Consider the following 26,789-nt stretch of genomic DNA (forward strand, 5'->3'; position numbering starts at 1 on the left):
GACCCGCGCTGGCGTCACCGGCCCGCACCAGGAGCCGTCGCTCCTGCGCCTGCGCCGCTCGCCGACTGCCGAGGCGCGGGGGGGAGCGGCTCCGCTCCGGTGCCCGTGGGGCGGCGGCGAGCAGGATGCCGGGGCGCTGGGGTGAGGCTGCTGGCGGGGCTGCTCCGTCCGCGGCCCCTCGGGGGCTGGCGCGGGGCCCGCAGTCACGGCGCCCTGCGGAGGGCGCAAGACCCGGGCCCAGGCCGGGGGAAGCTGTTGGGTGCGGGCGCCCCGAGCACGGCCCCGTCGGCTCCCTGAGCCGGGCCTCGCTGCCGCGTCCGTGGGGCGGGACGGGTGGAGCGGCGGGGACCCGCGGGGAACCCGCCGGGGCCGGGGGCAGCGGGCGCGCCCTCCTCGCCGCGCGACGGAGCTGTGACGCAGCCGGGCTCGTGCGCGCGGCCTGTCTCGAGCGCGGCCGTTGGGTCCAGGTGGCGGTCAGGAGGCCCGGCCCTGAGGGGCTCCTTGTCCGAGCGGGAGCAGGCCCGTGCGGCAGCCGGTCTGCCGGCGTGCGGGCTGTGTGTGAGCTCGGAGAATATACAAAAGGAAATGCTTCTCCAGACATCTTTGTAGGGGGGTTTTGTCCGAAGTGCTGTGGTACAGTCTTTCGTTACTAGTTCAGCAGGCTCACACGGGGCGCTCGGCTTCCTCAGAAGGCTGCATTGCAGCTGGAGGAGCACACAACAACTGGCAGATACGGGATGGACTGTATTTGAGGGGGAAAGGTGGTGCTGTTGGAAAGTTGTTCTTCAATAGATCTTGTAGGTGTGTGCTCACCAAGTGTGAGGCCCAGGTAGCGGCAGAGGAGGTGATTGTGGGATAATGTGGACGGAGAAAAGTGACTCGATTGGGAGCACGTCTGTCTGGGAACAGAATCTGGTCAGAATTCAAATGCTAAATTGGAAGTTTATTTTCCTGGGTTAAATACTGGAACGGTTGTGTAGAATGCTCTGATATGACCTCACTTTATGCATACCGTGTTTTTGTTACACCATGGCAAGATCTCAACAGCTGCAGACCATGTTCATGGGTGGGTTTACACCCAAATGCAGTTATACCTTCAGGCGGGATGGAGTTCTGTTTCTCTGTGATGTCTCATAAGGTGTTTGTAATGCACCTAGTATCGGTTTATTCCATATTTAAGGTTGATATTCTGCAGTTAATTTGCCACTGCAGACCTCTGTCTGTAGAAGTCTTAAAAGGGTATGAAACTGCTGGTTTGCATTACAAGCAACAAACTCTGTACAGGCAGCATTAGTTTGCATGCTCTTGCTCTTTCAAGACAAAGAGCAAAAAGAAATTCTGGGGGAATGTCAAATGAGAGGGATCAAGGGGAGGAAATCGATAACGATTCAGAATCGTAAGTCATAGGATAGGTCTGTATGCAGACTTCTGGCGAAAAAGGTATGAGTGTAAAGGAAAGGAGAGATAAGTTGAAGATAGTTTTGAGCAAGTCAGTTCTGTAATATGTCCTGAAGTTGAGTGTTTGCTGCAAATAGGGAGATTTCTAAATTGGTTTATACTGACATGGATTCCATGGCTTACCAGTTAAAGAATGCTGTGAGAGTTCTCGTGATCTGCAAATGTAAGAAAACGAATTCCTAATGTAATGTCTGTGTATAAACATATGCTTATTTGTAGACATTCTGACTTTCACGTGCACAGATATTTAGGAAAAACAAAGATTGTCATAAATTGCCATTATCATCGTGAGATTTTATTTTGCATTCCACTGGATGTATTTATGTGTGTGTGTTGGAGTTGCTGAAGACTCCGTGTGAAATATTATCTATTCAGTACAGGTATTGCTGTAAGCAAAGCTATACATTTTTCGTAAGTTGTTAATGCCATATTCCAGTCTCTTCTAAGCATTCTGTTTTGTTTATGATTTGACTGTTGAAGTTGTGTTATTGTAGAATAATTAGAGTGGTTAGTGGGTACCTAAACTCTTACACTAAAAGAAAATAAAGGAGTAGCCATTCATAAAACACACCAGCGTAACTCTAAAATATTTTTAGCAGAGACTCCACAAGTGAATGAGAACTTCTTTCTACGGAACTGAGGTGAAGAACTTCACCATGGGTCAACAAATTTCAAACCACACACAAACTGTAATCAACAAATTGCCTGAAAAAGTAGCAAAGCATGCCTCTTTGGTTCAAGAAAGTGGTTTCCTAACGTATGAAGAGTTTCTGGGAAGAGTAGCTGAACTTAACGATATGTAAGCCTTACTTTATTTTGTTCTTTTTTTCATGTTTTACAGAGACCTTGTATGCAATATATTGCCCTGTGCAGGCCAAGCCAGAACTGGCCGTCTCATTTTGAAATGTTTCCTTCAGTTCTTCAGGTTTCTATAATGGTTGTAATTATGCTTCAAACCCAAAGCTATTTCTCCTTTTGTAAATTCACTTTTCTCCAGTAGTCTTCTCCCAGAAGTGTTGCTTCTCTCTTGGATGTTCACAAGAGGTAGATGTTTAGCAGTATATTTTTGTTAGCGTTACCTGTCTCCCCTACTCTTCCCCATTCCACCAACCACCTAAAGATGGAATGCTGCTTTCTCTGCTGGAAGCAGCAATGTGAGCCCTAGAAAGTATAGCTACAGCAGGAAGGTAATACCTGAGACACAACTGTTTGTGAGCATCTCTCCCACCTCTGTGTTCGTACTATTTGAAACCAGCAGCCAAGAAAATCCCAAATAAAAGACTGCATATGTAGGATTTTTAGTAAGTTGCCTTTTGTTTGACTGATACATGGATAGTAAAAAGAAATGAACAAAAAAGCAGAGTTGTAATTTTCACTAAATATTTATGGTATAAAATGATGTGAAGTGGAAACATATGGGCTGAAAAGGGTCTTTGTAGTGTGTGGCTTTTGGGAGTGCTTGATGTTTAACTATGATGTGAATTTGTATTCAGTTTAGAAATGTTCTTGTACAGTGTCATACTTTGATGAATGACCTTCAAGAACAAATAGCTGTCTTCTGGGTAGACAGATAAACAGATTTTGAAGAACTTTACCTTATGTTTTGCCTGAGAATCTAAATGGATTTCATTATAATTAACTCCAAAATAACACTGTTATTCAAGCATCTTTTGTTTATAGTGTTCATCCTGAAAGTAACATATCTTGTTCTGATTCTTACGGAATAGACCTTGGTGTCTGTGTTCTGCTAAAAAAAAATAGGAAAAATGAAAAATCTCAGGGTCACCTGAAGCTTTCACCTGACTGCTTTGTTATTAGTACACACTAACAAAAATACACCTCATCTGCATGTGTTGGAACTTGCATGCTTATTTTACATACATGACAAGGATGTAACCTTTTTAGATTGGACCACAAGGTTGTATGATAACTGTAATAAACAGTGAAAGTATATATACATTTTCTATAAAGGACACTTACTTGCTGATGCTGGATCAAAAGACTTGCACATCATTTTCTGAAATTTACTGTGCAATTTTAAGTAAAATGGACTGTGTATTTTATATTTCATGACATGGTAAGAAGGTCATTAGTCTTTAATTTCATGTCTCTGGGCAGTATTAGTAAAACCTCTTCAAGGATAATGAGCACATAGGTGAACAATAAATACCAGTGACTGAGGTTGCTCATTTTCGCGTGTCTAGCACATTATGTAAAACTGATGTTTCTTTATTTCAGTACTGCAAATTTGGCTTCTGGACAAGACAAACATCTGTTATTTGAAGTGCAGCCTGGTTCTGATTCTTCTGCCTTCTGGAAGGTGATCGTTCGGATAATATGTACTAAAGTAAGATTGTTTAAAATTTTAATTTAGTGGGATTTTTGTGTACAGATATTTGAGGACTGTCACTTTGACTGATAAAATCCAACACCTGCTTCCTGTATTTTGAGTCTATATTTTTATAAAGTTGATACACTTGAGGATACTATTTGAGATAAATTAAGTCTAAATTCTAAGTTTCTGCAAAAAGCGGGTTAAAAACATTTTCCTAACTAAGTTTAAAGGAATTACACCTTTCAGTGGAATGCTTACAGCCTGTTAACTATCAATTCAGATGATTTGTGTGGTCAGGTTATGGTAATCAACTAGTACAAACACCTGGGAACTATATAGTTTGATAGTTTTAGAAGATAGTCAGCAATTCCAAGCATTATTAGCTGAGCTGGTGTAACTGTATATATTCTGGTTCCTTAGAAAACCAATCTGAAAGGTAAATGTTTAACTCAGTTTGGAGACCATGACGAAAGTTCCTAAGTTTGCTCTTTCTAATGAGATTTTTCCCCTCTGTATCCTATTAGGTAACGTCCTTAAATGGTCCTGAATCCACTGGACAATCTTAACATGTAGTTTCAACTAAGCCAACTCTCAAACCTTGTTTGAACATAACAGTTTGCAATTTTCTGTCCGCTCATGGTTTTCATTAAGGCAGCCATCATTATAGACTATTTTAAGTTCAAATCTGAAATGACTGGTTAATATGGGTTTTGTTCTAAGTTTAGCCCAGTGGTTTACACATTTGAATAGTGATGGTAATTGTCCTAAAAATATAGTCCTGACTGTAGTATTCTTCACAATGGAACAGTTGCGTTTGCAGGTCTCAACTCTTACTGAAGCAGACTGCAATTTGCTAACAGTGTTGGACACGTGGGAAGGTGGCCAGTGCCATGAGAATTGCAGTGCATTAAAATAATTTTGAGCAATGTCAAGTAAAAAGCTGATATGTAATTGTAAACAATTCTTATCTCTTCAGATAAATAAAACAAGTGGTATTGTGGAAGCTTCCAGAATCTTGAACTTGTATCAATTTGTTCAACTGTATAAAGACATCACCAATCAAGCATCAGGAGTTCTTGCACAGAGTGGTGCTTCTGAAGAAGCTGCTGAGAGTTTAACGTCTGTGTCATCTTGTCAGGCCAGCTTGTGGATGGGAAGGTATTTTGATATATTTTAGCTTCTGACCACAGTTACAACGGATGTTTTGGAAATTGTGCGTAAAACCTTAACTACAAACACTGGGTGATCAGAACTGCACGCTCTTGGCAGATGCGGACTTTGTATCATGACAAACATGAACAGCACACCTTCTCTTGTATCAAAAAACCTGCTGTGTACTTGGGTGAAATTCTGCTGGTGCTACCATGCCTTAGCTTTCAGAACATTTGTTTTAATGATCAGTTTTGATATAAACATGGTATAAGTTGCATCTCCTGAATAAGGAAACAGGAGGAAATGGAATCAGCTGCAGCTACAAATCTAGGGATTTTGACAGTGTTTGTTTAAACAGATTTTGTTATTGTTCCACTTAAACTTTCTCTTCCTCTTTTACATTTTGGCATGTGAAAGTTCCCATCTGCTGCCACTAGAAACTCATCAGTTACAGTAGTAATTTACCTTGTAAGACTGGAAAAATGTGAACTGTCTCACACATGTTGACATCCTGCTTTGTTAACTAGAGGAAAAGCAAAAGACTGAGGTCAACACCTGCAATAACTTCAGTTCAAACTGAACGTTATAGCAAGAAGCTTGTCACCCTTTCCCTGTGTGGAAATGGTGCTACCAATAATTCCTTACTTTGAGCTTTCTGAGTTAGTTCAGAATTCCGACTCAGTTTTAAGTGAGGCAGAGGTAGGTTTTACAAGAAAAAGTAGTGTATGGTATAGTTCTCTGTATCAGCCACTGAAGAAGCTGGTAGCCAGGTATTTTAACAAAACAGGTTGCTAAGCTATTTAACTTGTTAAAATGTCACACTTGGCTGTTTGAATGAGAAGGGAGTCAGCTCTGTTGTAATTCTGAAGACAGAGCCCACTGGTTAGGTCAGTGGATTGCAAAGTGTGTTGCTTTTCATTTAATTTCCCATTTCTTCTGGTTTGGGAACAAATAATGTTAAATTATTGGCTGTTCTGAGTTACCAAAATGTTTGAAATTGGTAGGAAATCATGAGCATGTTTGGGAAATCATATATTCCTGCTCTCACTCAAAGATACATGGTTATATTAGAATACACATATGTCTGGAAATGGCCTTTTATTTCAAACAAACCAACCAAACAAAAAACCCCAGATGGTTATGCAAAACAACTTCATGTATTGCTAAAGTTAAACAGTAGATACAAGGTTTCAAGGTTTCTTTACCACTTGAGGTAGTTTTAGTGACAAATAACAAGATTATACTTTTCTAATATGCTGATAATTTATGCTAATATGCTGGAATTTAGTGAGCTGGTATTTTCCAATTGTATCTTATCCAAGTTTTTGAAGTCATTGGGAAAACTAGAGGCTGAAGCACCTTCAAGTATTCTACACTGAGGAAATCTTCCGTTTGTTTTTCCATGATATCCTCCTATTTGCCTAAATTATTCTCAACTTTAGACATTTTTCAGCTCTGCAAGAGCTAGACATCACTGTCCAAAAATAGCAAATACTACCTGTTTAATTATTCTTAACTCCTGGAATAATACCCCATTTCTCTAGAACACCTACTTCCTATTTAGAACATTCCAAAATATCTGTAAGTGCTTTATGCGTTCTGATAGTGAAGAGACAAAAAGCTTTTCCTCAGTTTGTCACCCTTGTCATTTTACCATTTCTTCAGAAACTTAGTCCTATGGCTAAATCTTAGGTTCCAGAAACTTTATAAATAGAGTACCCTTTTAAGTACATTTGCTTTTATATACACCAGCAAATTTCTAAAATTGAAGTGTTATCCAAGATTAGTACTCAAAGTTGCTTGGGGGAGGGAAATGGAAGGGAGTAAGTCCAGAAAACATAGGGAGCTAATCAAAAGATAGGGTGTTTTTTTGGAAACTGTTGTCCTCAATGTGTGTGAATCACCATCTGTTTTTCTAGAAAAAAATCTCCTAGCATTCTAAAGTAATTTCTCAAAAAGCAATTTGGAAAGGAAACCCTAAGGACCTACTGAATAGTAAAACAAAAGGACATTAATTGCTGTCCATTAGCTGACTAATCTGTACAGTTAAAAATTATTCTGTTATTTGACAAGCTCCCAAGGTACCTAAGGAAAAGCGGTCTGGTCAAAAGTCATTAAGGGGGACTGTCTCTTCTGAAATGCCATTTTTTCTGAAACGCTGCATCTGTGCCCCAAGTCACAGAAGGGATTCTCAAATCAGGGTTTTGGAAAACCTGAAATTTTCAGAACACTTACATGTCTGCCTTGGAAGTGAACCATGAATATATGACTATAAAATTAAGGAACTTCACATGTCTAGTGAGGTCAGTGAAAGCTGAGGATGCTCTGCAGCTTCTGTTAGAAACTTTAGATGCAGTTATCTGTTATCTGGGAGAAAAAAACAACAACAACTGTAACAAAAACAGATAAAATGAAAATGCCTGTCCCAGGGAGTGATCTCACTTTAAAACACCTAGAAGCTTAACTAGAAAAGCTGTGGTAACAGTCAACTTGGGAGAGACTCCTCATTTGAAGGAACAATCATGAGGAGTGTATTGCAAGCTGAAACCAACCTTTTCAATCTAATGTGCAGTTCAGTTCTTGGCATTTTAATGGCATTTGAAATTAGTGAACATGCATTCTAGTAGCGACCCTCTGGACATGCAGATTTTTATCGAGGATATAAGCCAGTACACAGACATTGACAAAGTTCGTTATGAAATAGTACATCCTGACACTCTGTGAAAAGAAGGCAGATTCTTCTCCTGCCTTTAATGTAAACAGTGTTTCTGTTCTTCTGCCCAGCATGTGATATGTAACAGTTTGAATTCCTCACACTTCCTTGTTGATATGAAAAAGGATTTGCATAATCCTTTGCAACACCAAATGCATCACATGACACAAAAAGTAAATGCATATTCTGACTCAGTTTAATTCATTTACTGGTGTTGGTAGCTTGAGGCTATGTCTGCTGACATTGGCTGGGATGGTGTGACTTGTCCATTCACAAAATTACACGTTCCTTGCGGATAAGCACAGGTGTTTCCTTCTGTCCATCGCTAATTATTATGAAAAATGTAGTAACTAATACAGTTACTAGGGCATCAATGTAAAACTTATTAGTTATCTGGGAAAAAATACTGTCTTCTCTTCTGCAGGGTTAAACAGTTGACAGATGAAGAGGAATGTTGCATCTGCATGGATGGGCGTGCTGATTTAATTTTGCCGTGTGCTCACAGTTTCTGCCAGAAATGCATTGATAAATGGTAATACTTATTAAAGGATATTCTTTATTTTATAGTATGTGCGGGTTGTCTGACATGTTTCAGTTTGGTCTGACAGATTCCTTAGTCCTGTATAATTTAATGTCTGAAGATATTTGCAAGCTAACGTACATATGATACATATGAAGCTTGAGTAAAATTAGACTGCAGCATAAGGGAAGAAGGATTCCAGAATTTGTAAACATCTTATGAATTTCATTTTGGAAAAAGAGATGTGAAGGTTCTTTTCAGTATTTCTTTTTTAATCTCTTATCTCTTTTTATTCTTGTAAAATTAAATTATTGTATTCTTGTTCAAAAACTTCTGAAGACAGGGTATATGCTGATGCTGGCATGTGATGTTTCATAAAAATCTCATTAACAGCTTCCTTGTAAAGAAAAAATCAATAGTTTGCAAGATTATGCAAAAATCAAAGCAGCTTGGACTGTCTTTTCACTTATGTGGGAAAGAAATGTCAGAGGAATTTTTTCCATACGTTATGCTTTCATTTAAAATAAGTAGCATACAATTTGCTAATTTAAATATATCAGACTTTTCCAGGAAAAGACTTCTTCTCAATAGCAATGCCGTTCAATTCATATATAACACATATCTTACAGTATGTGTCCAGCTTCATAGTAAACTGAACAGCTCTTCAGCTTTGCGTCTGTCTGATACACCAGTTTTTGGAAAAGTGAGAAAAATTCCTTTGCGGAGGAGCGTAGCTCTTCTCCGACCTTGCAGAAGGACCTTCAAGGATTAGGCAGGTGTTCTGGCAGTCTGGCTTTAGGTGATAACAGATGTTCTCAGTTAAAGGCTTTTTGGCTAGTTAATGCAAATAATTTTACATCAGCAATACAGGGCTTAGTTCAGCAACTGTGGTGGAGAGTCAATTATATTCTGCTTTGGCCAACGAGTCAGCTGCACTCTTGACTAAGTTCCAGTTACACCATTCTTTTTTTTTTTTGTACTCAGTTTTTAAGGTTCATCTCTTGTTAATCCAGACATAAAACAGAGGCTCCCAGCTCAGAAGCAGAATTGTTTGGGACCCCTGAGTTAGTTAATGGAGGTGGATGGTACCCTGAGGGATCAATTCTAAACTACAGTGGGCTGAATGACCCAGGAAAAAGATTCCTTTTTATATGGGAAGCTTAGGGGAACTGGTTTCTGAAGGACCTCAGCTGAGTATCTGAAAATAGGAAGAATTAATTCAGACCATGGATTTCCGTTTAAACTTTCTGGACAGGTAGCTAGATGCATTCTGTTTAACCTGAGCAAACTTGAGTATGAGGAACGTGACTCCAAATTTGTCACTCAGAGAATGGAGATACATTCAGAATTGCTGGCCAATCTTCCTCACCAAGTTTTTAAACAAACAAAAAAACCAAAAGTGGTCTAATCCAGTTAAGCTGATCATTCTTGAAGTTCTTACTGGGTTGGTTTTCTTTTGTTTGGGGGTTCTTTTGGCTGGATTTGGCCAGGAAACGACCATCGTTGAAAACCACTCATTTTTCTGGCTTCCTGACAGGAGTGATCGTCACAGAAGCTGTCCTGTCTGCCGTCGGCAAGTCACTGGGGCAAGTGATTCTTGGGTGGTCTCAGACGCGCCTACAGAAGATGATATCGCTACTTACATACTTAACATGGTAGATGAGGCGGGCCAGCCTCACAGACCCTGACCCTGGCCAACAAGCTGATCATAGCAGAAGCACCTGAAGCACTCGTTTTCACCAACGTCTGGTTTTACCTCTCGTTGCCGTTCTTCCACAGTCTGTCTGTTACTTCTCTTCCTGGCTGCTGCAAACCTACGCTGCTCTTTTAAAACACAGGGTATATAAGACAGTGTATGTGTGTGCAGTCTTCATTATTAATCTGTACTTTCAGTAAACTCTTTGATCATTAACAAGGTTTATTTTAGCAACATCTTTTGATATTTATTAACAGTTCAACTACTAGATGAATCAATTTCTAACAGCACAACTACAACTGCTAACTGCTGTTTGAACATCAGTGTACTGCTACACAAGATGAACCATGTCAGATGGCTTGACCTCAGAGTTCTTACCCTTTTACTTTTGTGACAAATGTGAATAAAGATGAGTTAACACTAGTGATTATTAATTTGAAATTTTACTGCTGAAACTTGAAGATATCCCACTGCCTGTTCTTCAGTAGCCAGTTATTACTGCTTTTAGTGTTTACAGATACTGATTTCAAGCTCATCTGAGTTTTAGTATTAATTATTTTAAATCTGTTTTGGAGAGTGTAGGCAGCTCTATAAATGTACTCATGCACTTCCTCTTATTCTTCTAACAATATTATCTCTTAGAATATTTTTTTAAACATGATACCTAGGATAGTCTTATTAGCTTGGAAACCTTAAACAGTTTCATATACAATCCTAAAAGAAGTAAATCAATTTCTTTATAGTTTTTTGATCAAGAACAGCCAAAATTGCTTTTAAACGTTAGACATATCTGAAGAGAACAATTTTATTTGCATTAGAGTTAAGGTGTAGCTTAGTCAGATACTGTGGTTTTATCAGCTTCTCTTGAGTTTTTGAAGTGATGAAATCAGAGTTACAAGGCACACTAAGAGTTAAGAGGTTATAATCTAAGTAAGGGTGCTGTGCTTTGTTCCTAAAAGTGCAATATGCTTTTATGTAGCAGAAAGAAACTTCTGCTTTAATAATGTTGCTTGCAGTGAGATGCGCATGTGACAACTTGGGAAAAGGGATATCACAACTGGAGTGCGACTGCATTTCTGTGTCTAGCAGAGTAAAATCTTTAAAGAGCTGAGTTTAGTCTAAAATAGTTAGTATTCAGGAAACCCATCTTAAGCCTCTTTTGCATAAATAGTGTTATGGAAATCAATTGCTGTTTTAGAGGGTTAATTTTTTTTCATATGTATATTAACAAATACTACTCTTTTAGCTTGAGGCTATTGAGTGAGAAATATTCAAGTGTAGTATTTCAGGGAATATCAGCATAAATCTTGCTTACTGTAAGAATGCGTTTTTAATTACCACACTTGTTAAAATTCATTGATGCCATAAGGCTAAGGCCTTTTATCACAGACAGGTTCTGAACTAAAAGGCACGTGCATATGTAGATATGCACATTTGGGTTATTTTTCTTAATTTACTACAAAATAATTATTTTAGGGACCAGATCTTGGGAATTTCTCACTAATATTTAAGGAACGTGCATAGCATGTGCCACCTATTTGAGCTTGGCTTATGGCACAGTTGTCAATTTTATCATAGACATTAAGACAGATAAGCAACGTACTCTTCTTGTGTGTATCATCTAAAAGCCAGTATGGCTTAGTGTGTAAATCTGTATTTAACTATTGAAAAATCTTTTTATGAACATATATAGCTTAGAACTAATTTTCCCCTTTGTTAGTCCTTTGATATCAATGAGATATTCTTCAGAAAATATGTGGTCTGTTTGGTTGTATAAAGGCAGTTATTATTTGGGCTGAAAATCGTTAATGGTCAGGGATTTTCCACTAAAACATTTGCAGATATTCCTAGTTGCACACCAGTTTGGTTTCTTCTTGCTTTTCGAGCTTGCATTAATCCATGTTCAGAACTTTAAAATAACCTTTGAATTTTTAAATTTTTTATATCACTGGAACAGAAAGAGCATCTAAATTAAAGCTTTGAGCTAACTTTATTTTTCAAGTGTTTCAAGAATTATACTTCTGGACTGAGATTTTATAAGTTGAGTGTCTGCTGAGAACTTACATGACCTTCTTAAAATGTAATTTTGTAAAGATGCAAAAAGCTTGTTAATTGCAGCACAATGACACTTACAATTACAGTATAAACTAATGAAAAATTATTTAAATAGTGAAAAAGTAAACTTTGTATTCTGTACAGCTTTTTTAAATTAAGTTGCTGTAATTCACACTGCTGTGATTAGGTACTGTAATGTGTGCCTTGTAAAATACATGTACTGTATGTTTTATGGGATAATAGGTATATTAACACTGAAAAACTAGTAATTTGGTACTGGTTGGTGTTAGCTTGTCTGAAGTGCTACATTTAGCAAACAACTTTGGAAAAGGAATCGCATTGGCAGGGACGTGGCGATGGGTTCCAGAAGCTAGACCCTGAAAATGTGAATTCCTGCAAATAGCTGGTGGTGGGGCATTAGAAAAAAGAAACTTTCTTGTGGTAAGTGAAGATTTCTTACAGGTTTAATGTGAAATTGTAATTTAGGCATTATAGATTGTATTAATAGCTAAGGGCATTCCAGTATATTAAACCTTGTGTATGAATTGTGCAATAAAGTTACTTTGGAAGAAATGTCCAACTTCTTTTAAACTTGAGGAATCTCTTGGCTTTAATACCACTACAGTCTGAAAACTGAAGTTTAATTAAATCAAATTCCATTGTACAGGTGGTGTGGTTAAGAGTGTGCTGTTAGGAGTCACAGAATCACAGAATGTCAGGGATTGGAAGGGATCTCAAGAGATCATCCAGTCCAATCCCCCTGTTGGAGCAGGAACACCCAGATGAGGTTACACAGGAAGGCGTCCAGGAAGGTTTTGAATGTCTCCAGAGAAGGAGACTCCACAACCCCCCTGGGTTGTCTGTGTCTTCTCAGTGTCTGTCACCCTCACTGAGAAGAAGTTTCTTCTGAAATTTAAGTGGAACCTCTTGTGTTCCAGTTTGAACCCAGATGGCTCTTAAACTTGGAAGTGTGATAATAACAAAGTAGCTTAAATGCAGCTCTACAAAAGAGAGCCTGATTCTTCTGTTTTTCTTTTGCCAAAACAAATTGGACAGTGCGAGGTTAACAGTTGAAGTCTGGGATCTTAAAGGTCTTTTCTAACCAAAATGATTCTATGATTCTGCAATGATGAGAAAAACCAAACAATTCTACTTAAAAGGACGGTATTGAGGAACAGGTTTCTCGGGGGAAGATTTTTTCTTTTCAGAGAAGTGACATTTACTTTTTCCATTGTGTTCCTAATAGTATTTCAAAGCTTAAGAATGCTAAGGTTTGGAGTATGATTCTCAGATTTTTCCTGTTTGTTTTTTTTTTTTTTAATAAGAATTGAATTCTATAATTAATGTAACTGTTTCTTCTGTCTAGCTACTTGGTTTATGTGTTTGGATCTTTTGAAGCCAAGTGAGAAATGGGAGAGGAATTCATGAACAGATCAGGAAATTAAAATTGGAAAACTTACCAGTTGACAGATACACCAGGAGGTAGGTGTGTTTGAGGAATTAACAAATGTTTGTAGTTACTGGGTTGCAAGTTTAGACACCATATTAATGTAATATGCATGTTTCTCTTCTAGTGGGAAATAGCATATTTAATTTACGTGTCTTTCCTTCAAAGAAGATTCTGTATATAATGTTTTTCTAATCCGTACTCTCTCCAGTTCTGAAAACATTAGGCAACTGGTGAGATCTCAATGCTAAAGGCTTGAACCGACCTGTTAAATTCCACCCCTGTGTAACTGTATGTGCCAAAAGCATTATTTTTAGACGGAACATCTCAGCCATGGTTCTTTGTGCTTTGTGTCCTGCTGAATCCTGCAACAGCGGCTCCCTCATGGAGCCTTAAAGATGCTTGATACGAATGGCATCTTTATGCTAACCTCTCTGGCCTTAATGTTTGACACTGCATATATAGAATTAATTCTTTAATTTTGTATCCACTAATTACACATGCTCTGTAATGGAAATAATTATGTTGTGATGAATATTACAGTAATGAGTTATTTTCTTTGTTTTTCTGTTAAACCATCCTTAAGGGTAACTTACCGTAAGGTTTTATTCTCACCTGGTTTTAAGTGGGTGAATGGAATTCTGCTTTCTTACATGTGTGCCTTAAAAATTAGTAATTTCAAAATGGAATTTTTTTAATTGTAATTTCTTCAGATATTTGATTCTAAGGCCTAGAATTTATCATGCAGCAACAAACCTTAAAGACTGAACATTCTTTTCCTGTTACTACATGTCGCTGAAATTAACCCGAATGGGACAGTGCTCTTTTCGAGTAACTGCAGTGTAGGATCAGCAGGTAACGTGTTTTGCTGTGAACAAGCCATGTTCCAATGAACGTTAGGGTTGTGAGGGACCTGACAACACATTCTGCTTCTGTATCTGAGCTGTCAAGATGTTAATTAGCTGATGATTGCTCACCTATTGCTTACCTCACTAACCTAACTATCGAGGTTAAAATATTAAGCACTGGGCATGGGTTTTGTAGGCCTGAAATTATGGATGGAACTTTGCCCAGTCTGAGTCTGGTAGAATGAAGAATACTATCCAACAGGTAATTAAATGAGCATTCCTCTTTGGTTCAAAATGCTGTTTAAAAATCCAAGGTATTTTTATGAATTAAGCTCAAATTAGTTAGAAACCCACCCTTCTGGAATTTGATTGTATGTGCAACAAGGTAGGGTTTTGATACAACAGGCTATGCTTCCATGGTTATGTGGTTCCAACCCACTTTAATAGACCTTCCAAAAATATTCATGTGAGATGGTAGGTGTTAGTCAGAAAGGGACGCATTTTCATCCTCATTTAAAAATCTTTATTACATTTCCTACTGGATAAAGTAATTTGTGTTAAACTTTTTTTCCTCAAAAGTCATCTTGCTGTAGCAGAATATCTATGTTGATATTAACTGTTTCAATTTGTCACTTGTTGACTTCTTAATCATGTTATTTTTTCAGATAAAGCTGTTGTGGGTACTGCTTAAATTGTTTCAAGTGTGGGTGTCAGAGCTGCTTTCCTGCTCCAAAATGCAGGTGTTTGACTCTGTTTAATACCAAGCTGAAGCTCCAGGAGGGAAGGGGGCGCATGCCCTACCCTGGTGCACAGAGACCAAGAGCCAGGTGGCAGCTCTGCAATACAGTTGCACTGCAGGACTTAACGCATGGCTTCTGTTGGCACATACCAGAACAGTTGGTTTTCATTAACAAAGAATTGCTTCAAGTCAGCTAAACTTTTAGCTCCTCCTAAATATTGCTTATTATCTTCTCTACCTCCACTGTTTTGTTTTGGGTATCTTCGTTTGTTGCGTGTATGTGTTTGGTTTTTTTCTGTTTTCATGCTGTGATAAGCCTTAGTTTTGGTTTAAGTCTTCTGCACTGCTAACAGTTTAGTTGCGTAGGTTTTCAGTTATACATAAATGCAGAGATTTTGAGCAGCTACAATTTTATTGAGAGGTATACACATACAAAAAATCCTAACCATATTTTTTTATAATTTATTTATTAGTGTAATGTTTAATGCTTCCACAAGAGGCAAAAGATAAACATCATTTAACCCAGGCACAGAAAGAAAAAGCAGTTTTTACAGACATCCCTGCCCACCACCATCTTTCTTGTAGTAGATTTTAACTAGGCAAACAGAACAGAAAGGTTTAGCCACAGGTAAAGAACAATTATATGAGAAGATAGGTAGCTCAGGGGTGAGAAGAAAAATTGTACTATCCGGTGGCACAACAAATGCCTTAAGTTTGCTCAAGTAACAGAATGGAAGAGCATCACTAGAAATTGTTCAGATACGTTGTAAATATCAAACAACCATCATTAATTACTTTAGGTGAAAGTATAAAATGCTCTGAGCCAGCAGATTTAAGGAAGTCTTGAACAATATTTGAACCTCAACACCAGTGAAATTGTGTGAAAACAGGATATTCTCCCATTCTGAAGCAACACCCGCCACGATCACCACCTACGAGGATGTTCGTCTTGTTCCTTTCTGTTTAACATAAGTTGGGGTGTAACCAGGCTTGATCAGGGTGGGGGGGTGTGGAAAGTCAGCCACTGCCCGGTCTTGCATTTGAGTTATTGAGATGTCAGTAACACTTCAACACTGCATCTGCCCTTCATGACGTACATATCCTAAGACTGCAAGGGTGTTTTGAGCAGCCACACCTTAGAACAAAAGTGCGACTTTAAAAAAGAAAGCTCAAGTTTAAGAACGGAACTTGAGAATCAATAACTCTTGCCTAATTAAAAGATGACCTAAAGAGATGTAGTCGTGGAAGCTTGAGATGTCGGTTTGTTTCCCTAAATATAACACTATTAGCTCAATTTATCCGTAAAAGCATCACACAAGGAAGCACAGAAAGCAGAACTTGTGTGTTATTGTTATTATTGTCAAAATCCCAGTTACTGTCCATTAACTGAATATTCCAATCCAGTTTGGTTTTTTTGCTTTAATAAGAGCTACAGATATATTAGAACCTGATGTCTTTGAGGTAAGGAAAGCTGAAAAGGTATTAAACATACATAAATTTGGTATAGTATTAAGAAAACTAAATAAGAAATGGAAATGACAACAAAAGCAGCACTAATAGCAACCTTCAGGTGACACAACCCAAGTAAACCAATGTTTAGTACATGAAAATACTTAAAATTTAAATTCTTCAAACCAAGTATGTTCCTTATTTAGCTTGGACACAGGTGCTTTTCTCAGGGAAATAATACTAATAAATTGTTATCAACATTGTAAGTTGTACTAATGAAAACAAGACATCTGCATTTTATGCAGCTAAAATGCTTGAACCACTGTTTTCAAACTTCATCTTAAGAAAATCACGCATGCCAATCCTGATGATGCATTACATGAGCTGCTAATGTTTCTAACAGTGAGGCCAGGTAGCATTATTGACTAAGAACTTTGGACAATGTTATTATCATACAGTTGAGTTGCATAACACGGTTTCACACAATTTTGAGCTGCACAAGGAATACAAATACTAGTTGAACAGTGCACACCTTAGGCCAGGTCTCCCATCGCCTATCTGCAACCATATCTGGGATGAAGAACATATGCAATGACTTCAGTTCCCTGTGTGTGACACTTGGGCAGCTGTCATAGTGACTGGAAGGCCAGAACTCTGCTCCCGGGCCTTGGTCTCGCTCAGAGCAGCCTTACTTCCAGCTGCTTCCTAAGGGTCTTTAGGTTTAATCTCCCTTATGGGGCTCTTATAGGGCTGCACAACTATAGGAAGCAATAGGGAATTCTTTCTTCCCCTACTTTGGTGCCATTTCCCTGCAATCACCATTCAGGACAGAAGGTACATTTTTAAAAAAAAATCATTGTAGGTATTGCTTTGAACTGCCCCAGCCTGAGGAAAGAGTGTATGTCTTCGATTCATATATGCATTTATGCCATTCATGGGTTGTTTGGTATGGGTGATGTCACCACTGCTACTTCTGGCTGCATTTACAAGGGAAATCAAGACCTGATGTGCTCTTGAAAGGAAGGATGTAAGTGCCCAAGCTGCAGGAGGAGGACCTGGCCTAAGAAATAGAGTGGCACGAGGTGTCTGATGTAGTAAAACATACAGGGTTCTAGGTCTAGTGAGGCTTGATGGGCTAGTATTCATTATTTCCTTTTTATGCATTAATTCTGAATTACTGTTCTAAGATGCCTAACCTCCAGATACTATCACATCATTACCTTTAATCCTTTCTGAATGAGTAGTGCTGTCTTAAGAAGGGTGACCAAACAGAAAAAAGGACTGACAGTGATGAATATTCCAGTAGCTGTATTTTACTAGCCGCTCCATCATAAATCAAAGTTTAACATAACATGAAATGACATATCTCAAGTGGGCTAGCTTCCCCATAAACAGACATTTTGACTTCTCATTCAATTCTAATTGACTAAAATACAAACGAACACAAATGTGTAAAAATATGTCAGAAGTAGGACCAGAACCCAGGTCTGGAGTTTCTACCACTGATTCATAAGAACACTTCCTTTGTTCAAGTAAAAAATTTCTTTTTACATGCAACCAAAATTATCTGCATAAATTTCCAACTAATTTGAACTGGCATATCCATTTATTTCCCTTACAAAGCAATAAAAAAGTGTTCTCAACTTTCAAGGCAAAGTTTTCATGATATAATTAGACTCATTATTACAATGTACAATAGTGATGATTGTGACACCATGTTTTCTACTTACTAGAATAAAAAGCATTAATCTGCTGTTCGTCACAGACATCCTACATGACAACAGGAAGTAATTAGTCATTAAACAAGACTACCAGATTTTGGGTTTTCTTGTTTTCCAGTGTAACTGCTGAAACATTAAGATAAAAACTGGCAGAACACCCTCCAGAATGAAAGGGAAGTCTCAAAATTACGCACCCCATACAAACTGCTAACGTATAAGGAGTTAAACTTACAAGTGCTAAATGCTGTGATTGCTACTGAGACCAGCAGGGAAAAACAGGTGCGTGGACACTGTCAGCACCTGCAGAGTCTGGAGGTGCATGTCACAGATGCGCTATGAATATTCTCTGTTGTTTTCCAAATTACAATATAGTGCACAGTTAACACAGTATGAAACAAATATTACAGGATTCTCAGTGTGCATTTAATATTTAGAGCCTAACGTTTGTAGAAACTGAAATTTTTGCAATGAGAATAATGCAGTAAATGCTAACAGCAAACGCTGTTTACCTTCCATAGATAACTCTATTTTTCTCTGTACTGTTCAGTTATGTCTTGGTAGCATCAAAGACAGATGAGTCAATGTTAATTAACATCCTGATAGAAGTGAAATGTTCTGGTTTCTTCGAGTTTGTAACTACTTTGACAGAGTAGAAATCTCTTCTGTTCTCATAGCATCAGACAGGAAACTAAGTTCATTGCAGAGTGTCTCGTACCTGAAGGCCATCCGGATCTGTGCAACATTTGTCTTTCGAATGTCATTTCCCTCAGGCCCTTCTTTACAGTAATTCACCCCTAAGAATTTCTGTTTTTCCTGTGAATGGGATTAAACAAAAAGGAAGAAGTCAGTTCAATTTATTTGGTTTATTGTATAACTGAGTATTTGTTAGTTGAGTGACTCCAGTGCAAGTCAAAAGAGCAGCTTCAACCAGCTGGCCAGTGAACTTTACCTCAGAGTCTTAACCAATTTTGGAGATTTTAAGGCCAAAGTTTATATATATACTGAATTACTCAGCAGCACACTCAGTCTGGCTGGCTATAACCCTTTGTGCTAGTGTTTGGTCTTCACTACTGCATCTTTCATGTGAGAGGTCACAAAGAGGCTTAGGTTTCTCCTGTTAGTTAAATGTTGCATAAGACAAAAATTAGTAGTTCTTCACTAGAGAATATTGGAAGAAACAACAGACTACACTTGTAAAGCCCCTTCACATACCAGGCTCCTTGAGAGGAATGTTTGGAAGTGGCATAGAAGAGAGGATGTTCTAAAATAAGTTCTAGAGAAAGCCATGGATGTGTAGAATTTTAAAGCCAAACGGTAATTTAATCTTATCTGACTGCCTGTCTAAACCCGAATATTTTCTGTAGTACTCCCTTCTAAGCAAAACCATGTCTTATGACAGGCAGTTTGTTTTTACTCAATGCAAGACATCATATATAAAATTACTGGCAAAGGGATAATTAAAGGTTTGGGACTGGAGACAGAACTGAGTATAAACAGGCATCTGGCTCTCTACATGTTTTGGGAATTCCAAAACAAAGCTAACGAGAAAAAAACATCAATTTTTTTTAATATAAGACTGTATAGCAGATAGTTTGTGAATATTTCTGGAAAAGAGGATAGGGATGTGCACAAATCCATCACATAAAGCACCTACTATTCAATTTAAAGGCTATTGACTTCTCAGTTCCTACTTGCCCTAATATTCCCAAAGGAGATGTTTTCAGGCATAATTACCTTATCTGACAATCCACTCTGTAATACACTGTTTCTTGCTATTTCACACAAGTCACAGGTACTTAGTTTCCACACCTGGGCTGCAATAGCGTATTCTTCCATGAGAGCTTCCTGTAGCACCAAAATGTTTAACATTATATGTAAATAAGATGTAAATGGGGATATGTACTCATTACTAATTAAGGAATTTATACATGCTCTTTAGACAGCTGTGAAAAATTAGAGGTTTAACACTTTAACATCACAATTACCAACAGAATTGTTTATTTCAAATTTCCCAAGGGCAACTGTTAAATAATTTACAGGCACTGGGTATCCAGTTATCTTAGCCTAAGAAATTGCAGCCTGCAGTCCAGATCCTTAGAGGCATTTATTAGGCAATTTCAAATGAGATCCCAGGGTATGTGAACACCTTGGAGGATCTAGTCGTAAATCTTTAATGTATGTAGGTAGACAGCAGGGCAATTTCTCCCTTCTGACTGTCCAACACAAGGAGGTTGGGCCTGACTCTAGGGGGCTGTCACAGCTGAGGATCTCCCACACTATGTGTAACTGGGCTGGTGCTGCATTAGCTCCATGCAGAAATCCCCCACAGCAGCTCTGTTTTCTAGCAGAGGCACATCGTGGGGCAGAACAAGCCTGGGTGGAGCACACCAGAGCTCAGCTTGTCCGCAGAGGACGGACAGCTGAGCAATGCACAGGCCACCCTGAGGCACAGCGTGACTCAGGTCAGCGCCAACTACTAAAGTGGGGCATCAAACCCAGCGACCAGGCATTTCTGTCTTGCCAGGCCACCCAAGGGCAAGAATCACTTTCAGTTCACTGAGCAAACAGCTCGTATGTCATCTTCAGAGATTCCACATGGTGGTTTTGTAATGTACTTCCCCAGATTTATTAGTAAGGAAACTGGACTTTCCTGGCACTCTAGAGGATTGTTTATGAAGGCTCAAACCTCCCTCCAGCCTCATCCTTCATTCTATACTTCAACAGCCAACACTGGAGAGGCAAGAGTACAAAAGAAACATAATTAGGAAATCAGACATTTCCCTCTGAAACCTAACAGTGAGTAGTAGACTGAGAATGAGGAGTAATAATGAATGGAGTGACTGAAAGACATGAAACTTTATATCCTAGGCAATGATATAAAATAGCTTTCAGGTCATTCTGGCCTGTGTGGTACTGCTGCCAGATTCAAAGAAGTGCTTTGTGCAATTCTTACCTTTGTATAATGGAACTGCATAGGATCGTCTGTGGAGAGAGACACATGAAGTCCCTTATGGAGAAATTCCCGCAGGGGGTTTTTTGAGTACTCCAGGAACAGGCTGTTGTTACTAAGTGGAGACATAGCAATGGGTATTTGTGCAAGATAATAAAGATACTGGAGGACAGGACTCTGCAAAACAAAACACAGTCAGCATTTAATAGTACCGTGGACGATGAAAAAAAAGATTTCTCTTGGACAGAATGGAAACAGCATTACAGAGGGAGGACTAAGACCAAAACAAAATTGATACTAAACTCTGACTTCTTTAGAAAATATTTAGAAGTCTGAATTTTAAATGTTACTGATCTTTATAAAAATAATTCACATTCTTCAACGTATGTCATCATCTTTTAAAAAATATGATTACTAATACTACTGTAGATTAGTAAGTATATATGACTATTATGGGCACTGCACTTGATACTAACTGCATACCTTTCCCCAAAACCTGGAGGTCACTGACAGCAGATGTATAAGAACTGCTAAGCAATTTGTTCTTTTCAAAACTGCAATCCAATAGGTAAATTTTAGGAGCAGAAGTTTTAATTTATTAGAAGTTGTGTCTTGCTGTTGCACATAATATAAATAACCTGTGGTCATCTCATCTTTATGACAATTTTAGGGTTAACCAACCTGTGAACTTAACAAGTGCTGTTGTTAGCCTGCTGCAATAACCTGGCATAGCAGATAATAAGCGGGAGAGAGAGGAGAATGCTTTGGTCACATACAGCCTTAGTACAACTCCGTCTGGGCCTAATTTTAGGAATTAGTGGTTCTGAGCATAACATCAGATGTGATTTTTGGCAAAATTTTTCTTTGCTCTTGGATATGTTGAATAATACAGAGAGAATTTTCCAACATGAACCAGAAAATCCAACTTACAAGAGAACTCTTTCCAAAAAATGCCAATAAACTCAGTGCAAGTCTGCCACCCACTGACCAATTATTTTAATTACAAAACGGTGGCCTGGGGATGAGTTATGTGGTGGCTTTTATTAACTGATACACCAGGAGTCATAACATTTGTCCTGTCATAACAATCAAGTTGTATATAAAACAGTGCTATGTTATACAGCTATGTTGTATTTCTTGATCAAGTGATCCCAGTTACTCTAGATAAAAATAATCAAAACTTGAATGAACTTCTGAATTAAGCCTGGAGTACAGGGATGCCAGTCATGGAAAATGAGCTTTGTCCCTGTACAGAAGAGACTAGAGCTTTCCTTAAACTCTTCTGGGACCTAAACCAGGGAGTAGTAACAAGTCTATGCAGTTTTTCCATGTAATTTTAGATCTGTTTGGAGTAACCAAAAATGGGTGCTACCAAGTCTTTGACATATCTGAACAGTTGATCTTCCTTATAAAGACATAGCTTTAAAACATTCACTTAGGAAAAGCTGTATTTTTGTAGCTTGTAGAAGAAACAGGAAGTTCAGCTGAGCTTATTTATTTCTGATCCAAGAGCTACTCGTGCCTTGCTAAGAAAATGAATTTTGGGTTGCCCAGATAAAGTCAATTTGGTAACTTCTGTTTGAACCAGACTAATGTCTAAGCAGACAGGGATTAGTTTAGGTGAGCAACCAAGCAATACCTTCTTCAAGAGCAGTCCATGAGAAATGTTGTCTGCTGTCAGAAAGGCTGATACAAGGTGTGTGATAGACCCAGCTTCTCCACAGTGAGGTCGAAACAGAAAAGTACACATGCCTCTTTCCCTGAGGAGATTAAAAGCAGATTCCACTAAAAGGATTCACTGTTCTTCATCTGTTAATTATCATTAATATGGCAATTAAAAAAAAGTTACACATTCTCATATGGTTTGACATGACATCTGATCAGGCCTACCTGTGAGCTGCTGTCAAAAGGGGCAGATCCCTCTACCCAAGCCCCTTTCACCACTTGGCATATTTTTGTCTTCCTTCTTCTTTCCTTCCCCAGTTACATGTCATTTACCAACTGTTTAGTTACTGGGGAACAGTTACTGAACTGATTTCAGTGGAGGGAAGTGGCCAATGAAAAGCTCAGTGAACCGGTGCACCTTGTGGCTGCCTAATTCCCAGAGCCAGAATGAGGGCATAAGTGGAAGCCCATTGCCAAGAGTTAGTGGCACTGCCCGGTGTGCTGACAACCTGCCACCTCACCAGATGAGGTGTAGCACAAAACCACACCCGCAGCAGCACTGAGATCATGTGGGAGCATTAGTTTTTACACTAGACTTCACACTACAATTTGTAGAACCATTTTATTTTCATCATCTATATTAAAAATGTGCTGGGTTCTAGGTTATAATAAACCCTCGCATTCAGTGCAGACAAATGTCCCGTAAGTATTTGGAGATGTTCAAAACAAAGAATTTCAACAAGGACTACTAAAGTATAAGGTAGTTCTAGGATGGATGTTTAGTAATGTTTCTCCTGAAAATGGATGTGAGGATGTAATCCATCCTTACTGACTTCTCTAATGCTACCAAAAGAATAAAAGAGTCTTGTAATGGACTGGCTGTGGTGCCTCAAATACTTGGTATGTTTAACAGGGTGAACAGTTTTACTGACTCGCTGATGAATTGTGTCACTATCTCACCTGGCTGTAAAGAATATTTCATCATTATCTAGGGAGATTTTCAAATAGTAGTTGAAATGATCCTGCGGTAAAAAAGAAATGCTTAAGTTCTGACAGAATCTCTGTCTTTGGAAAAGAAAAAAATGTAGCCTACAGAGAACGATAAGGACGTCAAGAGAAAGGGATGACTTAGATCTCTGCTGTACCGTGTCCCTTCCATTATAGAACTAAACCCAACAACCAGACCTGTTTGTTGCAGGTACAAGGTAATTTAAGGTGGATGTTTTTATAAGTTTTTATTATATAAAGTGGTAGAGACAGAAATGCTTGAGGTAGCAGTTGGAGAGAAGAAATAACATTTTAAATGTTAAATTGGATAAGACTTGTTAAAATTACAAATCTGTGCACCTCCTGTAAGAAAATCCCCAAAGTTATATAAATAATAATGAACCAAATCCCTGCAAGGTAAGTGATGACACTAATATCACGGATAAGCTCACTGTGCCTCAATTAGAGTCAGTTGTGCAGATCACTCAGTGAGTCACCCACAGTCAGGAACATAACCTCGAGTTGAATTTCAGGCTTTAATGAGCTTGATGCCAAAATCTGCTCTTACAGTCATGATATCACGTTCAGTATCATAAGTCTCTGCATTACTTGCCCAGACATCAGTCTCAAAAGTAGTTGAACTGAGTGAGTCAACAAACATGCTGAAGCTAGCTAGATGTGCAGTTTATAATTCTGTCCTCCTTTGACTGCCTTTGACAACAGCAGCAGCCCTTAAACCAATATTTCACAACATAACTTTGTGTCTATTAAATTACCAGGAGACAGCAAGCTACCAAAGAGGTACATTATATTTGGAAATGCACTGTGAATCCAAGAAAAGGTCAACAACTCAATTCTGTGGGGTTTCTTCTTGTGTTTTGTTTGATATATTCATGTTTAAGGAATTCACAAAACAAAAATACACATAAGTGTCAAACCAAGATATTAATCTGATGCCTTCACAATTTCTGAATATTTCATTTTAATTCCTTTTGCAGTTAATGTTTCAAAATAACTTGTGCTCCTCTTGGACTTCTTAAAATAATTTAAGCTAACCTTTGCTTCAAAAGATACAAGATCTACACGCAGACATAAACTGAGATGAGATTATTGATTCTTCTTTCTGGGAAGCTTGTAGAAGAGAAAAATGACTACTTACTTCCTAAGGTTGTTTAGCAACATGATGTTCACATACATGTAATACAAATAATAGCTATACGGGGGATTCTTCTCACTGGTCCAGAGGTCAGGGTTAAGGCTCTTGTCAGAGAACATATGGCCACTATGTTTGGATTCATCATCAACGCTGTCAAAGCCAGTCACCTGGTGGGAGAAGAGATAACAGAAATCAGTGTTTTCAAGAAGCAAACTTCAGTGTTACTTACTCCTCCTTCAGGACTTGCTTATACAAAGCATCTAGTCCTCTTTCTTCATTTCCCTCCGTTTGCTAGCAGTCCTGCTGCTCTGTCCTCCTACCATGCCAGGCAGACAGCAGGAATAATGTCCTTTCTCAAATGAATTTTCATCCTTTTTTTTTTTTATTCTGAGACAAATAGGAGGCCCAGGTGTACAAAAGCCTTCAGACTCCTGTGGGTGGCATAGGCCTGTAAGACTCCCTCAGATGGAGATTATAATATTTTAAACTCATCTGCTTTGTTATTTGAACAGCAGCTGAAGGCCAGAAGCTCCCAAGAAACCTCAGGGTTCTGATTTGGGGAATACTCAGAAATGTCTCCATTAATCACATCCCAGCAGCTACATCCCCACCTCCCTCCTGAGTCCCATCAGGCGCTACACAACACTTCCTTTCAGTTGCCTTCTTTTTGGAGGCCAGTCCCAGAGGCAAGCTCCAAGTACACATCCTGGATTTCAGTGATCCCTCTGCACAAGAGCATGTGAACATTTTTTGGTCATTCTTTATAGAGAGGATTACTGAGAGGACAAATAAATAGCTGTTGAGTTGTTTCAGAGGAAATAAATTGCAACTATTTGATAACAGGACCTTTCCCAGGCTTTTATTAAATTGTATGTCAGAGCTTTAAAACAATAATACAAGTAATCTATGGACGAGGAGGCTTTTTTAGTGTCTGGAAATAGCTGTGGACAAACAACATTTATGAGTAGGAGAGGATCCATTTCATGTGAGACAGAAAATCCAAACATACTTACATATTTGAGGAAAAGGTGCAATTCTTTGTGGTCTTTGGGATTGATCGTTGCTTCAAACAAAGGTACGAAGATGTTCTCCAACATCTTCCCAAAACTAGGCAGAATATTTTTTGACCTAAATATGTCACTGAAGGGGAAAAATATAGACAGTTGTGACTGTTCTTTAATCAGTTTATGTTTTTCCTCCACTTTCATATTTTCTGTTATTTGCGTATATCCTACAGCTTCAGTTCTACCAGGATTCAAAAATTCACAGTTTTTGTCAGGGCAGGATATGTCTCTGTGTCCTGTTTCCTGCACTGCCTGGCATTTTGCTTCATCCAGGCTCTGCTGAAGCTCTCATGTGCTCCAAAAATAGAGCCAGTATGCAGGGGTGGATGGATGCTGTCTCAAGAACAGTCACCCTCTCCCAGCAATCCAAGTACTAACACAGGAGAGAAGGAATTGCCTTTTGTGAAAGATGCTGTTTTCTAAAGTTTTGACCACTCCAAATGAAAATAGAACGTTTTGCTTTAGTGAGCCTCTCAGAAAATAGGGACAATACTTCAGTGTGTTATTAAGTGCATGACCTAATGAAAGTGTTGACTTCACTATGTACATTGGAAAAAAAAAAATCAAAGGAGAGACATTTTCTCCCTAATGAGAAACACACTCTGCGGGATATATCTGACCACGACAGCTCCTTCTCTACTCATATTCCAACTATGCCATTTCAAAACATGATGCTCAGCTATTAAGGATGACAATTATCATGGGAGACTGTACTACAATATACAGTATTAGAAAAAAAAAAAAGAAACACTGAATGAAGTCCAAGAGAATGCTTAAAAACCGAGAAAAACTGATCTGGATATAAGCTTGCAAATCAGCAATCTGGGCTGCGTT

At 38.7% G+C, this 26,789-nt stretch overlaps 2 protein-coding genes across 9 annotated transcripts in view; one reads left to right on the top strand and one right to left on the bottom strand.

Moving 5' to 3' along the window:
• Positions 1–26,789, top strand: part of RNF141 (ring finger protein 141) — a 49,430-nt gene continuing 22,641 nt past the window's right edge. For 2 of the 6 annotated variants that reach the window (XR_011739272.1, XR_011739273.1), the window contains exons 1-6: positions 1–141; positions 2,055–2,257; positions 3,697–3,805; positions 4,770–4,951; positions 8,083–8,190; positions 13,296–13,411. Coding sequence is in view for 4 of the 6 variants with exons in the window: in XM_065839465.2 (XP_065695537.1) it covers positions 2,073–2,257; positions 3,697–3,805; positions 4,770–4,951; positions 8,083–8,190; positions 9,716–9,866 (735 nt within the window). In the remaining 2 variants the exon portion in view is untranslated. Of the gene's footprint in view, positions 142–467; positions 1,622–2,054; positions 2,258–3,696; positions 3,806–4,769; positions 4,952–8,082; positions 8,191–9,715; positions 12,503–13,295; positions 13,917–26,789 lie in introns of those variants that run through there. The other 4 variants (XM_071808908.1, XM_065839465.2, XM_065839466.2 and 1 more) reach the window with 4 other exon arrangements.
• Positions 17,704–26,789, bottom strand: part of AMPD3 (adenosine monophosphate deaminase 3) — a 29,234-nt gene continuing 20,148 nt past the window's right edge. For 2 of the 3 annotated variants that reach the window (XM_065838817.2, XM_065838815.2), the window contains exons 10-15: positions 25,905–26,031; positions 24,895–25,058; positions 22,723–22,843; positions 21,087–21,260; positions 19,868–19,978; positions 17,704–18,946 (exon numbers count right to left, since the gene is read on the bottom strand). In XM_065838817.2, coding sequence (XP_065694889.1) covers positions 18,770–18,946; positions 19,868–19,978; positions 21,087–21,260; positions 22,723–22,843; positions 24,895–25,058; positions 25,905–26,031 — 874 coding nt within the window. In that variant the 3' untranslated portion in view covers positions 17,704–18,769. Of the gene's footprint in view, positions 18,947–19,867; positions 19,979–20,012; positions 20,864–21,086; positions 21,261–22,722; positions 22,844–24,894; positions 25,059–25,904; positions 26,032–26,789 lie in introns of those variants that run through there. The other variant, XM_065838816.2, reaches the window with a different exon arrangement.

This window comes from Patagioenas fasciata, chromosome 5 (assembly GCF_037038585.1).
Source record: "Patagioenas fasciata isolate bPatFas1 chromosome 5, bPatFas1.hap1, whole genome shotgun sequence".
Lineage (NCBI taxonomy): Eukaryota > Metazoa > Chordata > Aves > Columbiformes > Columbidae > Patagioenas > Patagioenas fasciata.